At 30.1% G+C, this 18,599-nt stretch overlaps 1 protein-coding gene across 1 annotated transcript in view; it reads left to right on the top strand.

Moving 5' to 3' along the window:
• Window positions 1-13,139, top strand: part of LOC145259187 (transcription initiation factor TFIID subunit 2-like) — a 108,296-nt gene extending 95,157 nt beyond the window's left edge. Inside the window, exons 28-32 of the mRNA XM_080116963.1 lie at window positions 1,421-1,486; window positions 4,614-4,904; window positions 6,312-6,728; window positions 8,661-8,817; window positions 12,668-13,139. Coding sequence (XP_079973089.1) covers window positions 1,421-1,486; window positions 4,614-4,904; window positions 6,312-6,728; window positions 8,661-8,817; window positions 12,668-12,972 — 1,236 coding nt within the window. The 3' untranslated portion in view covers window positions 12,973-13,139. The remainder of the gene's footprint in view (window positions 1-1,420; window positions 1,487-4,613; window positions 4,905-6,311; window positions 6,729-8,660; window positions 8,818-12,667) is intronic.
• Window positions 13,140-18,599: the final 5,460 nt, after the last annotated feature.

Here is an 18,599-nt window from a genome sequence, read left to right as displayed (position 1 = left end):
GGCTGACCCTACTTGATCTATCTTGACAATGGTGCCACTTTCCACAGGTAGAACATTGTCCGCTTACTTTTGGCTCACCCTGTATTAGAAGCATGTACATTGACAGAAGCTTCAATGGAAAAATGATGAAACTATGATACATGGTTAACAATGACAACATGTATTTAATAAGTGATGTAAGAGAGAAAGTGTTGCATATATATATATAGAGAGAGAGATTTTGGACTCATTTCTAAGAAGTGTGAAAAAAGATTTCCATAAACATAGAGTTCCGATAGGATGGGCAAAAAACTTTCAAAATGTAAGAATGTTACATTTTATGTCAAAAGAACTTGATGAACAAAGAGGATGTTGAATGAACATTTGTTTGTCTCCAGGTTTTTGGGAAAAAGATAGAGAAAAAAGTCACATGACTGACATCACACTGTTTTTGCTTATTTTGTATCATCCATTATAAGAGTAAAAAGGGCAACACCAGTTAGGTACAGCTAGTTTCTTATAAATTTGCTTCTATATAATTTGATAATGGGTGCTTCTATACTATACAAACAAAAAAATATTGAATTATTATTATTTGTTTTTTTTTTGTTTTTGTTTTTTTTACATAGGCATCACCATTTAGCAAGGCCCAGAGGCCACTCGTGGATAAGGGTTAAAGAGTGTACAGTAGTCAATTGGACAATATAGTAATCGTTAGTAATGGAAATTTGATAAATTTGTTAACTTAAGTGGAATTATTAATGAAAAAAGAAATTTCTGAAAGGAAACAAAATCACTATATTACACTTACTAAGAAAAAGAGATAAGTTGACAGAGGAGATAATTAAGTTCTATTGCTTACATCACTTGACGAACGTATATCAAAATATTGGACAAAATTTGTTCCCCATACAAACTTTATCGAAAACAGTTTTTATTAATAATTATTTTTCTACTTTATCATTTTCTGTAATTTTTGGATATGTTACTATTTGCAATATGACAATTACATACTTGAAATTCAATATTTTTGGTCCCTCGACAAAAGGAGGGTGGACCTGTAAATTCACCCTTGTCTATTCGTCTGTCCGCACTTTTCTCAATAACTACGCCTTGGAATTTTTTAAAATTTTGCACAAACATTAAACATGATATGAGTAAAAATGTAACAGAATGGATTTTCCGGGAAAACTCTGGTTGCCCTCCGAGGGGTGCCTTCTGAGTTAAAATGGCTAAAACTGCACCATTTGTTCATTTTCACCAGGATTTGACGACTCTGGGGACTTTTGGGGCTAAATGGTGGGGGGACAAATGCTGAACTTAGTCATTTTTTTTATGTCTCATTCATTGCGCACTCATGGGGGACCATGCATGCTTCACTTGTTTTGTTTGTATAATATAGAAGCACCTGATAATGTATTCTATTCTGTTTCTCCAACAGTCTGTGATGCTTTTAAATCTTAAAGAAAAGAAGACGACATTGAATCCATGTGTTCTACCAAATGATGTGAGTATCATGTTGGCATATATTCAAATTGAAACCATCGAAAGTTTGTCAAATGATTTGATAGCTTCTCTTTCATCAAGATTGATAGGGAATACATTATTAGCCGTTATTTTTTTTTTTACTTCACTCAAATTCCTGATTTTATACAAGCAGTTATTTTTATGTTTTCACAATTGTATATTAAACTAGCAAGGAGACCTGATGTTGCCCAGAATTGAATGAGGATCAATGGCTGTTCCACACTTTCAATACCTGTCACTGAAATTGGTGAAATTGCCCATTTTTCAATCAAACCAATTGATTGCCTGCTCTAATCTGGGAAGTTTCAGATGCCTCACTGTGGTAACTTAGTCCACAGTACATTATCATTTACACTGCACTGTAGAGAACCTACTGTTGATTTTATAAAATTATTTTAATATATAATGGCTTGAATTAAAGTTTAAAATGCAAAAGTCAAGTATCATGTTTCAATTGTGCTCTAAACAAAAACAATTATTTCGAACATCTCCCTGTCTTATCAAAAATCTTGCTGTTGATTTTATACACCAATCCCTTCCGCTTGTGCAGTAATACAACTTCTCAAATGCACTTGTGGCAATAAGCTGTATAAAGGCGAGTACTTTGGACAAAATCAGACTGTTCCTTTCTTAATCAAATATTTTCGATTTTCGATACTTATCAGAGGCATTTCAACCTATCTAAGAACACTCTCAGACGCGAAGTATATTTGTATGAAATTTTGAAAAAAATCTGTTTCAACAACCATAGGGAATAAACTCAAACATACACACAAAGTGCCTTTAATTTATGTTGAGATTCTATTTTAATTCTTCTAATTTCTAATTAGCTACAATTTATAATTAACTGAACAAATAATCCAAGCTATTCATGTATTTCTCTCGCTCTTATTGATTCAGACACTCCGTAATAGTTATTAATGTCTCCGTGAGCACTTAAAGAAAGACTGACTCTGTTTCCAGCTAATTTACTTAGAGCATCCACACACACCTTAAACACATATGTAAATTAGATAGTAAAATAATAAGTTTCTTTACTTTTGTAATATCCATGATAATATAAAAAATATATCAAAATTAAGTAAATAGTCGTAGCGGTTATGACCGATCGGATCATCGTCTAGTATTTGATTTTTAAAAAAAATGGTTGATTTATTAATCTCTTGATGACATTCTATACACAGTTATTTTGAAGTATCAACTTGAATTTACAACATGTTTGTGTGATTCTAATTTTGTGTAGATGGATATTTCAACTTGTGGATTTACGTGCTTTCTGACCGAACAAGGAATTGGATATGCCATAACAAAATCAACTGCATGTTTTGAGCAGCAATCAGCTTGATTAAAGTCAAGATTGTTCTTTGTTACTTCTTGTTTCTGGTCCGCAGATGGAACAACAGTGACAAGCAAGATATGGTCCCTTCTTTTGTATTCATTATTAGAAACCCAATTCTCTATTGATTATTATATTGTATCCAACATATAGTAGTGATTTCAAAAGTTAAAAAAGAAAAAACCTGACTTGGGTGACATTAGCTAAAATTGAAACCAAAACATACAGCACTCCAATGTTATTCATTACCATCTGAGCTAAGTTTATATGCATATCAAAACTTATGTAGTTAAACGTGGAAGCCCCTTTTTCCATCCTAAGAATGGCGTTCTTCTCCAGTTGACCACGTTTAATTATCCAACTAAATATACAGTAGAAATTGGAAGTAAAAAAAAATTGTTCATTTTGACTATAATCAACAAATTTTGGGTGCTTGGAACTAGGTTTGCCGAGTCGAAGGAAGTCAGGTTTTGGAAAGATTTAGAACTGAACGCATGAAAATGCTAAGAGTTATAGTCAGATTTTTAATTTCCAAGGAATCTAAAGACAGTCTGAATATTTGAAGTAAGTGATGGGACGATTCCATTATTTTTTTCAATTCCGATACAATTACCAGTTCCGATGCTTTATAAATCTCTGAATATTTAATTATAAAGTTGTTGTTTTTTTCCCAATTACCATAAAAACTCATGTGGATATATTTTCTCAAACACAAAAACATGTGGAAGTGGGGGTGGGAGATCTATAGATTTTAGTTTTGCTGGTAGATTAAAATCAATAAATATTCATTATTTATTATTACTACCAGTAGTGGAAGATTTATTCTTAAACAAAATCAAATAAAGAAAAGATAATTGAAGAATCATTTTACCATCAGAAAATAGACATAAATCTTTTTGGTTCCGATATTCCAAAACTTCAGATTTCTTTCGATTCCTGGTTCTGATTAATTGTCCAAACACTAATTTGAAGGTTTTAAAATAAAGAGTCTGTGTTTTGAGTGAAGTATTTGGGAATTTTAGGAGTCAGAATTTTTGTAATCATAGGAGTCTGAGTTGGACCTTATATCTTCCGACTCTGCAACTCTGGTTGGAAGAATCACTCAAATATGAATATATTTTTGTACACTAGTTTTTTGTTTAGAATAATTTCTTTTTTATGTTTCCATTTTTAGTTTTACTCAGAGACATCGAAGAATAAAGATTATTTCAGTTAATTAAAAAAGATTTTTATAGAGTTTTTAAATTTCTTCTTTAAAATTTGCTTTCTTTCTTAAGAAATGTCTATATTAATCACATGAAACTTTATCACTGGGTCAATATTTTTTTAAATGAATAACCATGTTTTTGTAAAAAAAAAAAAAAAAAAAAAAAAGGATGACATTAAAAATAGTGAGTATAGCAAGTTTTATCGTATACATGAAACAATCAAATGAAAACTCTGTTGGGAAAATATAATCGCCATCTTTACAAACAATTCCAGAAAGAGGTTACAGAAGGATAATAAAATTCTATTTTACTTTGCTTTAGTATTTACGCTTAAAAAATCCTTTAACTAGAACATTATGAACTTGTGAAAAAGTTTTGTTTTATCAGCCAAAGCATGTTGACGATCATTTGTCTTCTTTACTTAAATGATGAAATTATTGCACTCTTTTTCTTTCCCTGTTTTTCAGCATTTTTTATTAAAATTGAAGATTATTTCCTGTTATTCTATAAAACTAAGTTTTTATATTCTTTTGTTTTTATTTTCATTAACAAAAATAAAACAGGAGAAAGCAGTTTCAATGCCTGGAATTCCAATTACAGCCACTTTGGCTTCTGTGATTCACCCTGATTCCATAGAAATCCTAGATTCTCCAACAACTACAACTTTGACAGTGCCATCAAATGAAATATCAATTGCAGGAACAACGACATCTACAACGACAGCTGATACAACTCCTATAACAGCATTAACTACTTCTATCCCAGAGGGAATTCCAAGTACGACAGCTGCTGCTTCTGTTTCTGCGGGTCCTTTATCTTCTGCCAGTCAAGCCGTAATTATTAAGGACAGCAATGTAAGTCAAACATGAAATAAATAATAATATCAGGTAGCAAGAAACACTTGCATAAAACTAATATTTCCTCATCATAAGTTAATATATAAGCAATACAGTTGTAGCCAAGTTTTAGTATTTATTCAAAACTTCAATATTAATGACAATAACTGCAATAATAATATTAAAAATCATGACTACGATCATAATAACAACTTCAATAAGAATAATAAAAATAATAATGATGATGCCTTTAATAATAACAATAATAATAATGTATTCATGACAATGATACAATAATAAATCATATTTAACTATTAGGTTGATCAACTTTAATAATAAATATATATATATATATATATATATATATATATATATATATTATATACAATTAATAAAATAATAAAAGATGGCAACTTCAATAATAATGCTCACCTTCAGTAATAATAACTTCAATAATAATAACAATGACTTCAGTAATAAAAACAACGAAAACTACTTCAATAATAATGATGAAAACAATTTCAATAATAATAATGACAACAACTTCAATAATAATGATGACAATTTCAATAATAATAATAATGACAATGACCACTTCAATAATATTAATAATAATGACTTCAATAATAATAATAACAACGCCGACAACAACTTTAATAATAGTAACGATGACAACTTTTTTTTTTATTATTGTATTTTCATCCCAAGCAAGACCCAGTGCCACTTTGATGTAGAAGGCTACCATCAAGGACATCATTTGTAGGCGTACTATGTAGGGAGCTGAGCAGCAAGATGTCTGTCCACATTACAATTGAATATCAGTACAGTCGGGGAAGCGGGAACCCAGTAGAGAATTCAAAAGTCTTGCAGTTCTAGGGAAGAAACTATTAGAGTAGAAGGCTTTCTTACATCTAGGGATTTCTACTGTGTAGGGGTGAGATTTTGCCGCTTGTCAGGCTTATCATGGGGGTATTTACGTTGAGGTGGTGCTTGTAGTTCGTCGGAGCATGTACTATTAAAATACTTGTGAAACAGGCAGAGGGGTGCGACATTTTATCAATGAGACAGCGGTTGAAGCCTAGCTGATAATACAGGACCTATTAGGTTTAATAACAATAACAACAGTTTTAATTTATGAATGTCCTGTAAATAGATACCAGCTTTCCATAATTTTCATAATTTTAAATTTTTAAATAAAAAAAAAATGTCTATCCAAATCTGCTGAGACAGTGGATTGGATATTTTATAGTAATAAAACCAATTGTTTTACTTTGTTCAGTGTCTTTGAGAATCATTTTCTTGGTTAATCAAATTGCATTTGTTGATTGGTTTAAAGTTTAATTTTCGTTTTATATTTGAATACCAATTTAATTTTCCTCTCATATTTTAATATCAGCTTGTTTTCTCCATTATCTTTATTTTCAGACAAATGTTTCCAAAAGTGATATTCCCATTATGCAGCCATTCCAGCCTTTAAATGTTCAAGTGGAACAACCCAAACCTGTTGTCACGGAGACCCAGCCTCAACACACTATCACCTCCGTTGCAGCTGCTGCAGCGGCAGCTGTATCTGCAGCGGTGGCTGCTGAGCAAGCCGCTGCTACTGAAAAGGCTGCTGTCGTGGCTACAGCGGTTGCAGGAGGAGGCGGAGTGGGAGGGGAAAGGGTCTCTCATCTTTCACAAGTGCCCACCTCAGAGATGGAGCCGAAAAGAGGCTTGAAACGTGCGGCTGATTCCCCTTTACCACTGGATGTCAAATCAGAATTTATAGCGTTGCGAGGTGACATGGTACCTGAACGCATGCTATCAGATGATCAAAATATGTTTAAAGTTAGAATGAAAGTAAGTGAAGTTTTTTTTTTCTTGTTTCTTTGAGGAAAACAGAAATTATCAATCCTGTTTATTTTTTTTTACCATGACTTAATTATTAACTCCTTTTTTTTCTTCTTCAATCAACTAAAATAAATTGTTGATCTTAAGCCAAAATTTGTGCCACTAAGCATTCATGTACAAGTAAAAATTTTATTTCTACTATTCATGTGTGACTTGTAACTGATTTCAATCATCATCATTTTCATCATCATATTTGACTTAACATTTGTTTTACATACTGGCATGTGTTGGGTAGCTTTTATATATCAACTTTTAAATTACTTAAATCTGTTTTGAATCTGTCCTTATCACTTTCTCATATGTTTTCCTTAAGCTTTCCCAGTGCAAGTCCATAACTTCTCTTCTCGCCCCCCCCCCTTCCATTAAAAAACAAAAATACCAAAAATAAATAAAAATTTGCTGCTTATTCAGATGGCCACTTATAACTATAAACAAAAATGAAGAAAAACTTTTATATTGTACTTTCTTGTCACGGAATGAAAATTTTATATTCCAAAAGTCACATAAATTGATCAAGTAGTTTTTTGTTTTATTTATAAAAAATAAATTTGCAGTTTTTTACCGATAAGTGACAGGCAAGGCAATGTTTTTTTAGAGAACATAATAAGGGGAGTTGGCACTTCTACACCATTGGGACAAGATTTTGTAGTCGATAAATGAAGTTTTCAGATAAAAAAACAATGGTTTCAACTGATTTTTTGTTAATTCTAATAAGTTATAATGGTAGCTTCTAAATAATGCAGTCGGAATTTCCTGAATTAATATTGTTAAAAAAAAAAACAACTTTAATTGTGGTAGCAGGTGAAAAATTGTTGCCATATTGTTTAAATCGAAATGGAAAATTACCTTCCTTTTAAACACGCCTGTGTATTACGATCGTTTTAATCAAATTCTATGTTTTATTTTCTTTAATAAATAATTTTCTACCTTATCGGTTTTTGTAATTTTTGGATATAATCATCTTTAAAATACGAGGAATACATAGATACCATTGTTTTCATGTGAAATTCAGTATAATGATTTCCGAAATTTCGTCCAAATAGTGTAGAAGCGCCGGGGAGGTAATCAGTTATTATTTTGACAGTTTCTATGTGCATTAGGGTTGTCTGCTCTTGTCCACCAATTCATTGAACACTTTTTTTCACCCAAATTGAAATGGAGTAAAATTTGATTTTCTTGAATTTAAAAAAAAAATGCTTGATCAAATTACATGATTTTTGGAATTTTTCATCTTTGTCCCATGACTCATACGTACATCATACAGACATTTCTGTATTTTCTTTAATTTTAAATGCCGCCATAAGTTTCAATCTGAATAAACACCAAAAATTTCTATGGATTATGTATCCATGATGGAAAGAAAAAATTCAGACACCAAAAGTCATGTAAATTTATATAGTAGTTTTATTTTTAAAATAGAAAATCAAATTTTATGGCTAAACAACAATTGTTAATCTGTCGGAGCCATTTTGTAGAACAACGGAGATAATTCCAAATAATTCAAACTTTTGCAAGGTTTTAGAAAACCATTCTTAACATGGGGAGCAGGGGGCATTTGAAAAACTCAAGTTTGCTTAAAAATGATTTTTATTTTTTATAAAAATAAAACTACTTGATCAATTTGTGATTTGATGTACAATATTTTTTTTCCATCACAAGTATATATATCAAAGATTTTTTTTTTCCTTTATTTTTGTTTCTTCATGATAGTTGCCACTTCCCCTTGCTATCTGAACTGTTTTAGATCATAAAGAAATATGAAATTGAGAACATAATTATATCATAATCCAACTATTCTAAATTTTTTTTTATTGTTCTTATTTTTTATTGAAACCATTTTTTGTTCTGAGAGAAATAAGAAAATTTATTTTGCTTTAACAGAGTAAAGCAGAATGTGATGAGGTGATAATGCCTTCAACACAAGTTCCTTCAACGATGACTGAGCGTCCCACCCTTGATCTTTCCTTACACTCTCATGATGTTTGTAACTTAAGTGAAGAGTCTAACTCGCCCCCTTCATCTGCTCACACTCTGCCTGGTAAGTTTTACAAATATTTTTTCATACTATGATTCAATTTGTATAAAACCAAAGCAGACATTGTTGCTATCTGTTTTGAAGGTGTGTGTGTAGTGAAACCCTAATATGAGGAAATAAATGGATGAAAACGATTCTATGGGATCATTAATATAAAATGATTTATTTAACAATTTTACAACCGAACAAATTTGTATAAATGAGGAGGGATTGTCTGTCACTAAGCTGATATTTGAAGTAACCTCCATTTTTACTTTCCACTTGTGTTATTATCCTGTGATCTATCTACCTCAATCTTTGACATCAAAGGCAAATAAATCTTGCTTCAAGGGAGATAATTTTAGGGTACAAGCGTTTTTTGCTTTTAGATATAGAAATATTAAAGAGTATTATAGGTAGCATTTATCCACTTTATCAATGTTTTACGTATTCAAAATGGCCTCAATAAGTGATGATTCTCCAGATTAAATCCAATATCTAAAAAAATGAAAATTGCACAAAAACTTTGTTAAACTTACCTGATCGATTAAAAAAAAATGGTACCCCAAATATACAAATTCATCCAGTATTTTTGTTTTTTAAAATTAAATGTGTGCAAATTTAGAAAGCCATTCTTAATGTGTGGGGAGGGCTTTGTTTCTTTGCTTGAATTAAAAATCATATGTCCATTGACCTTAATAAGGTCGAAAATGTTTACCGACAGCTTCTGCTGATCAAATTTTATTTTTTTAAAACAAAAATACTAGATGAGTTTGCATAATATTTGGTGTACTGTCATTTTTTAATCTAACAGGTAAGTACATAAAGTTGTTTGTGTTATTTTCTGGGTTTTGTTTTCCTTATACAAGCAGTATCACATATAAAAATTACTAGCAGTTCAGCCCGGCTTTGCTCGGTCCTATGTACTGTTCATAACTTTATGTGCATATGTATGTGTATATATATTAAAAGTTTGACTCATGTCCAGGTAACCTACATCAAAAATTTCAAGTGTTTTGATCCAAAATTGGCAGAGAAGTTTGGTCGAGTTTGCAAAAGTTAACTCTTTCAACTTTGACCTCTTGGCAGCCAAATTTTCACCCAAAAACTGATTAAAAAGCTTGCTGCATGCCTGAATACCCTTTATGTAAAATTTCAAATGTTTAGACCCAAAATTGGCTGAATAGCTTGCTAGAAACCGCAAAGGTCAAATCTTTTGAACTTTGACCCCTTGGAAGCCAAATGTTCAGCCAAAAACTGATTAAAAAGCTTGCCCTATGTCTGAATACACTTTATGTAAAATTTCAAATGTTTAGACCAAAAATTATCTGAGTAATTTGGTAAAGACCGCAGAGGTCAAATTTTTTAAAAATTTGATCTCAATTTTGACCCCTTAACATTTATTGTTTTGAGCTCAAATCGAATTAAAAAGTTTGATCCATGTCCAAGTAACCTACATCTAAAATTTTAAATGTTTAGACCCAAAATTGGTGGAGGAGTTTGATAGAGTTTTCAATGGTCAAATTGTTGAACTTTGCCCCTTGACAGCCAAATTTCTGGCCGAAAACTGATTAAAAAGATTTTCCCAAATCTGAATACTCCTTGTCAAATCTAGAGTCTAGAGACTGAAAATTGACAGAATAGTTTGGTAGGGAAATGTACACACACAGGCAATTTCACTTTTATAGACATATAGATTACACATAGAAGTTTATCTAGAGAATCACCTGATAAGCATTAATTAGCTAACACGATCTTCATATTAAATAAGTGGTTCTTTAAATGTTCATTCTCTCTGCAAAAAAATTTATCATCTATTTGTAGCTTTGTCCATCAAATTATCATATTTATTATTTATATACTGTGTCCGGAAATTGCCCGGGATTCATTAGTTTATAGGGAAGAGATTAAAACAATGCTCAGTAATAACTTAAATAATATATGACAGATACATCTTTGCAAAAAAGATGTGTATATCTCTTATATTATTTTATTTATCATGTAAAACTAGTTTATACTCACTTCTTGAACATATTTGGGTATATCAATTTCCATTTTTTCATTTTCATAACTTCTACTGATTTATAGCTAGTATGAAGAAAAATATTTGTGAAATTTTGTAGGTGAAAAATATACTACTCAGTATTATTTGTATATGAGAGCAAGTAACTATAATGAATGTATTTACATATTGTTTTCTTCTTTTTTAGCAAAAAAAAAAAAAAAATGGGAAATTATGTTTCTAAGCAAAAATAATATTACCAAATACTTTGTCTACCTTTTTGGCAGATTATAAAAGAGGTTGCTTACCAGTTAAAAAATATTTATACAATGTTTTTTTTTAAATGTTATATTAATTTCTTTAAAGTAATAAAACATATATATAGTTTAAAAAATCCTTTAGATTTATGTAAGCCTCTTGTATTGACATTATTAGATGTTGGTTACCAATATCATAAGAACTACTGCCTAATCTGTTTTTGTCAACCAATCACATTTATATTTGCATATGAACAAACTCCAAATGTTGTGTAGTTCTTATTAAGATGACAACTTATATATTTTGTTATGTTCGTCTTAGTAAGAGAGTCTTAGAGTGTTCATGTTGTGTGCAGATATATCGCATATATATCAAGAGAGAGTCAGTTCTGTATATATAATAGACAGTGTACATGTTAATACAGGAGAGCCGACAACATGTAATACACAATGAGAAGAGAATTTAGATATATTGATAGATAGACCAAGATATAGTTTGTTTGACATTTATACTTTTGGCAGTTCTGACAATGGGAGTGTTTCTATAAACATTGACACATATTTCTTTTACCTATTTTTGAGATGAGGATTTTCATAAAGTTCTTATAATATAAATTGACAATACCTTTTCTGTTGAATACATAACACAAAGCCGCAGATACAAAAAGATGGTGATGTTGTTTATTCCATTATGACCGGTCAATGGCTTTGCATTAAGGAATTCAAGTCTTTACATGATTCTTTCTTCTTCTAACCTCCGCTGCCAAGGTTCCATGTCAGCTCTGTCTCTGACTCCTCTCTTCTCCCCTGACTGACTGAGTCCGAGCGACTGAGTTTTTTTGACTGACTGACCAAAGCTCTCTATATTGAGACCCATGACTTCATTGCAGGACCAACAGTGCTCTGTGGCGTAGTGGTTAGCGTGCTGGACTTCATTGCAGGACCAACGTGCATATTAGACACATGGCATGACATGCCTCTGTGTTTAAGCATGCATTGTTACTCACATGTTTCAACTCCGATTTCTCTAACCTACTTTACAAATATATTAAATATTTTCTATTGTTCTGATTTAGATTCTTTATTTTAATTTCATTTCATTATATTCCTTTCTCTATAAACAGATATCTTTTCAATAACATTCTTATTTCAATAACATTATGTATTCTGTATTCATTTTAACTTATGATCGGAATTCTCAATTCCAAATCTAGCTTCGCAAGTTCGAATCCTCGACTATCCTATCTCATATTTACTCACTTACAAGAACAGGCGGCTGTTCCATAGCACAAAAACACAGTAATTTTTTAATAGTATATGCATTTTTGTCAGCTTAATGATTTTTTTTTACCAAAATTCTTTTTTTTTTTTTTTTTTTCAAACAAACTGAAATGTTGGTATTGTAAAAAAAAAAAAAACATGTTAAGAAAAGGATAAAATGGTCGAGCAGAATCAAGTACTCATGTGTGAGATGTGATGCTGTTTAAATCTAAATTCCAAATTCCGACAAAATAATTTCATGTATTAGATCATTTTATATATCTTCTTTTTTATTTTGCTGTTTCTTTTTTATTTTGGTTTGATAAAAAATTATCAATTGAAATTCTTTTTTCAGAAATGAGCAGCACTTCGAATTCTGCACCATCTTCATTTGGTGGCTTAAAACTTCAGTCGCAATCATCACTTGACTTCTCTCGGCCTGATTCTAGTGAAGAAAGTTCTAGCAAGTCTCACAAATCCAAGAAAAAGAAAAAGAAAAACAAGCACAAACACAAGCATAAACACAAGCAGGACCGACCAGACAAGCCAGAGTTTTTCTTCCATGACAAAGAGAAGTTGGAACATCACCATTACAGCTCAGCCGGCAGTAATTCACCAGGCACACAACCACCAAGTTCACCAGAATTTCAAGTTATTTAGAACAATGTTCAAAAACTTCTTTTTTTTTTTCTTTGTTATTAAAATAAACAAAAACGAGTTGGCCACTAAAACCATAAACTATCCATGTAAATTGATGGAAAAATTTGTAAATTAATGGAGAGAAAAAATAAACATGAACATAATGAAAATTTTCTAAAAGGGTTCACTTGCATTTTGCCATTCTTGACTATCAAAGAGAAGTATCTGTTTTTCTCTACATTAAAAACCAATCTTATGTCTAACTTAACTCTTGTGGGAAGACAAGTAAATAAGGAATTGCGTTATAGTTTTTCCAATTGCTTTGTTTTTTTTGGGGGTTTTTTTTGTTGTTTTTATTTTGAGGTTTTTGTTTTTTGTTTTTCAATATCTTCATCTTGACCCTATGAATGAGAGAGAAACTATGAATCCCACTTAATGATCAGTTATATATGTTATAATTGTTTATAGGAAGTCCTTTAATATGTTTTTTAAAGGTTTTTAATTGCAATTTTAATCTCATTAGGAAAGGAAGAAGAGTTGGCTGTTTTCAATTCTACAATTTTTAAAAAAATTCTCTTTAACAATTCTAAGGAATCTTAGTTATAAAAAAAATCCTTGAATCTTTATTTTCTAAATTTTAGCAATCTCTATTTTAGTAGATTAAGCTAAACCAAAATTCTGCATTAGTTAAGTCAGCTTCTGAATTTTATTGAAACACGCACACACACTCACATATATCGTGTTTGTTAAGATAGTCAACAGATCGATTTTTTAAACATGACGTTTTAAACAAAAACAACAGTACCTAATTATCATGTCAAAAATATATCCAAAATTTCATCGAGTAGGATAACTGCTATTGTTTTTTTAGTAAAATAAAAATCGCTATGGTCCAAAACAAAACGTCAGCGATTAAAGTGGCAAAAAGAGAGATAATTATATCCCCTATATTTGTAATCTTCAAGGTATTCACATCTAAGAAAAGTGCAATTTCCCCCAATTTTTTGTAGAAATTACTTTTAACTGTAAATAATTTTCTACTTGATGAATTTTCATGATTTTTGAATATATTATTATTTTTGACATGACAATTAAGTAAGTACTATTATTTTTGCTGAAAACTACATATTAAAAAAAAAAAATCGATCTGTCGACTTTATCTTAACAAGCACCATAAATATGTAGCTGTCAAAATAGAGGAAGATCAAATGACATTTTTTATCTTTTTTCAGCTCTTTTCTAGAATTATCTTATTTTTTGATTGTGAGATGCATTTGGAGTTCCGATGATGACATGTTAACGTTGAAATGTTGGTCGATCTGCATAGACTTCTTTATAATGTTTATATAATTTTATTTATAAAAGATTTACTCTTGTATTGAGTGCTTTTGAATAATAATAAAAATATTTCCTTTTTAGTTTATGTTATCAATATACTTGAACTTAATATCTTAATAAGTCGAGTACTGTTTTATCAGATATTTTTATCATAAATATGGAGAAGGTATTTCATTGAAAAACTTCTATTCCAAAGTGGAATATATCTTAAAATTGATCGCGAAGGTAGAAGTACTTGTGAAAAGAATTAGATGGAAAGCTAATCATTTTCTTTCTAGCAAAGATGATGCTAAGGAAAGATATGGTTTTCAGTGCCTCAAAAAAAAAAAACAGTCATTGGTGTTGAACTAATGAACAGCTTTGAGAATGGCCTGTTTAATTTGGAATTTCACAGAAATACCGCAGATTTTCAAAAACAACTTAAAGATAACTAAACTTAAGACATACGGACAAATTATTCATCAAAGTGAAAAAAAAAAATTACAAAATTGTCAAAACTGATAATAACAAATTGGTGGATGAAAATCTAATAAAAAAAAAAACTACAAAAAAAGGAAAGAATCAGGGAAATTGTTGAGGAAATAAATCTAAAGAATAAAATCTAATATCACTAATAAAATACAGATTAGTGACAGTGTACCAACTGAAAGCAAAGAATAGTTATATATTATTTTGAAGAATCATATACAAGATTTCTTAAATAAGCCTACTACCACATTGATCAGCCCAACCAGACTTGAAATAGGAAAAATTAGTAATATTATCCTTGAAGAAAACAAAACCATTAAATAAAAGTTGCATTTAAAATAATGTATTAACACAATCAGTATAATAAATTGGTTTAATGGAATTGAAGATAAGGACTGTTGTGTCTTTATCCAATTTAACATAATGGACTACCCTTCCATTACAAAGGATCTATTTTACAAATCATTGGATTTTGCAAGATTACATGTGGATATTATCATGTACAAGTGCCGTAAAATGGTTTTAAGCAATGAGTGAAAATTCTACACACTCATTTGATGTGGTGATGGGCACATTGGATTGTGCTAAATGTCTGATTTAATGGGACATTTCAGTTTATATAAGCTGACTGAATCAAGTGTAATTAATGTTAGCAATATAGGATTGTGTAGGGATGACGGACTGGCTATAATTAGAAATATCACTAACTCCAAAGTTGAAAGAATTAAGATTTATACACAAAACCGAAAAATTTTAAGTTGACATCACAGCTGGAATTTAAATTATAATAATTCTATTATAATTTTAAGATTATATTTTAAAACTCTCTTCTATATTTCAGTTTGTATTTCTCCTCACACCACAACTGATTTTTGCAACCCCCTCTTTGTATTATTACAGATCTGAATATTCTGTCTGTTTCAGTTTGTATTTCTCCTCACACCACAACTCATTTTTTTGCAACTCCCTCTTTATAATACAGGCCTGAATAATGAGAAAATCTGAATTTTTTTTTAACAAAAACTTTAAAATGACTTTTTAGATGAAGTTTTGTAAAACTTCTTTCAGAATAGAAAATCTTTAAAATTTAATAAGGAACATATTTCATATAGGTTTCATTAACAAATATTCAGTACATAACAAGAAAAATAGAGATGAAAATTTCAAAAGGAATGTATAACTGGTTATGGTCAATAGTAGTCTTCACCAGCGAAAGTCTTTGTTATTGTTATTCTATTATTATTTAAAACATTTTGTGTCCTGCTCTTTTGTGCGTGGACTAATATACGGCACAGACACAATTGATCAACCGAGAATCACATCACTCTATATAAAAACATATAAGATATCAATGGATGTATACCTGAGCCAGGAAAAGAATGTGCTGTTGTCATAGCCCTACTAATAATACAAAGGATAACAATAAGTAATGAGTATAATTGTAGGGATAAGAATGAATGCCCACTATAAGAAAATATCAATTGATAGTAAAAATTAAGTGTATGTTTGTTATCAATCTTTCCATGCTTTTTGTAAGTAAGATTTTCTTTAGCTGAGATAATTTTTTTTTTTTTTAAGGAGAGATATGATTTATTCCTGATTTCTCTGACTGCTAATATTGAAATTATTAGTAGGCATTTCTAAATCATTTTATTGAATGCTAGCTGTTCCAACCCGGTGCTGCCCATTAGTGCTTGCAATTAAAAAAAAAATTTATTTCAGAAAATACTTTTTCTAGGTCCAAATTATTTTTTCAAATGACTGCCATCTTGAAAAAAAAATAGGAACAGAACTTTGTATTTAGCCATACTTCCCATTTGATTTCAATAAAAAAATAAATATTTTGGAGAAAAAAAGTTGGGATTTTTTTTGCATAATATTATTCCTCTAATCAAAGGAAGTTAACCTGTATGAACGAATAGAGGATTACATGCCTATATTTTTTAAGATGACAGCCAGATCAAAATAATTTTTATCGAAACAAAATATTTTCTAGAGTTAATTAAATCAAAATCCATTTTATTAATTTTAACAACATGCTGAAACGATCCACAAGGAAAACTGTTGAATCAAAATCAAATATTGATTTTGTAGGAAGAAAGCTATCGATGACAAAGAAACAATAAAGAAACTTGCTTTGCTGTATATATTAGACAAAATATAATTGTCATCCAATGAAAATAAACTGTATTTTTTAAATGAAAATGAATTTCCTTTATTGTCAATTTTTTGCGAGTTCCAGCTACTTGTCTTCTATTTATTTCATTCAAATAAGTAACTATGAATGCGTACTGAGTTGTATTCCTTGTTTTTTAAGATAATGGTCATTTGAAAATAATTCTGACTTGAGCAAAAGGAGAAATTAAATCGAATTATCTTTTTATTCTTCTTGACAACATTTTGGAAAGATTCACAAGGAAAAATGATGAACCAGAATTGAATATTGATTTTGTAGAAAGAAAGTTATCAATGACAAATAAATGAAAAAAAAAAAAAAAAGAGTGACTTTAACTTTATAGATTAGAGTTTATTTCTTTTAGACAATTGAAAACTTGTTTAATAGTTTATATTGTGTGACTCTAAACATTAGCTTTTCAATTAAACTAGTTTGAGAATCTATGCCTTTGATAAATGGGTGAAAGATTTACAGTTGCTGAGATATTGTCTCTAAAATGAATTTTATGACGGTAAAGGTTAATGAGTGTTAAGTAGCCAGCGAGACAACACTGTGATGATCGCTAATAGTGGAAATTGGTTTATCTAAGAGAGTGGGACAATAACAATTTGTTTACATTAGACTTGAAAACGTCCATGCTATATTCAGCTGAGAAGTAGCCCCATGTTATTGTGTTCTGCAGGCAAGTAATTCTATGAATAAAACTTTGCCAATTAAATTTTCATTAAGTTTTAGGTATAGGTAGACTAAGGGAAATTATTGTCAGTGGTTGTAAATAGACGAGTATTTGATAAAAATGTTTTACAGTGGGGGGGGGGGTGACTAAAGATTGAGGTTCTGCAGTGAAAAGAGCAATAGAGCAGAAATAAACTCACAACATGTCTTCTGTGAGACAGAGGTAGCAGGGAGGAGGAAAGTAATCTCCTTGTAAAAAAAAAAAAAAAAGTCAATGAAACAAAAAGTCCAAATAGTTTATCTGTGATAAGCAATAAATATTGTGAATAAACAGGGTTTTTTTCTTTCTTTTTTTTTTTTTTTCAAATAATTTTGGAGTTCAGCAACAATAATATATGTATGTAATGTCAACCAAGTAATTCATCAGATTTTTTATGTCTAATTTTGAAATATTCACCTTATCTTTTCAGTCTTACATTTTATCAGTCAAGTAGCTTTTATCAGCCTCATTTCAAATACAAAGTTAACCAAAAAAAGTGTTCATTTCAACATAATCTTGAAGTATTGTTAACAATCGAGAAATTGTTGAACTCATAACTTTCATTAAATGCATTAAAATTTAATTTTTTTTTTACCGACCTGTATATTTTTAAAGTATGGAAACTGATTGTAAGATTTATTATCTTTAGAATTAAGTTGACTTCTTGAAACACACAAAAAAATCAAAGATGGCATCAAATTTTTGGAGGTGGTTGCTTAGCTTTGGATAATTTTAGACTTAAAATTAAAAGCTAATAATTAAAAAAAAAAAAAAAAAAAAAAAAAAGACTTAGTCTACCACTAACCCTATATCCAGAGGAGCTTCCTCTCAGGCTTAAAGTAAATGGTGAGGCAAGTCATTTTTTTTTTTACTTATTTTTTAAGGAATGAACCACTACCAACCAACAACAAGATCAAGCAACTATTTTGATTCTTGTGTGACCAAAGAGAG

This window comes from Euprymna scolopes, chromosome 3 (genome assembly GCF_053919585.1).
Source record: "Euprymna scolopes isolate OS-2025 chromosome 3, ASM5391958v1, whole genome shotgun sequence".
Classification (NCBI taxonomy): domain Eukaryota; kingdom Metazoa; phylum Mollusca; class Cephalopoda; order Sepiida; family Sepiolidae; genus Euprymna; species Euprymna scolopes.
This window is presented reverse-complemented; position numbering and strand designations above follow the sequence as displayed.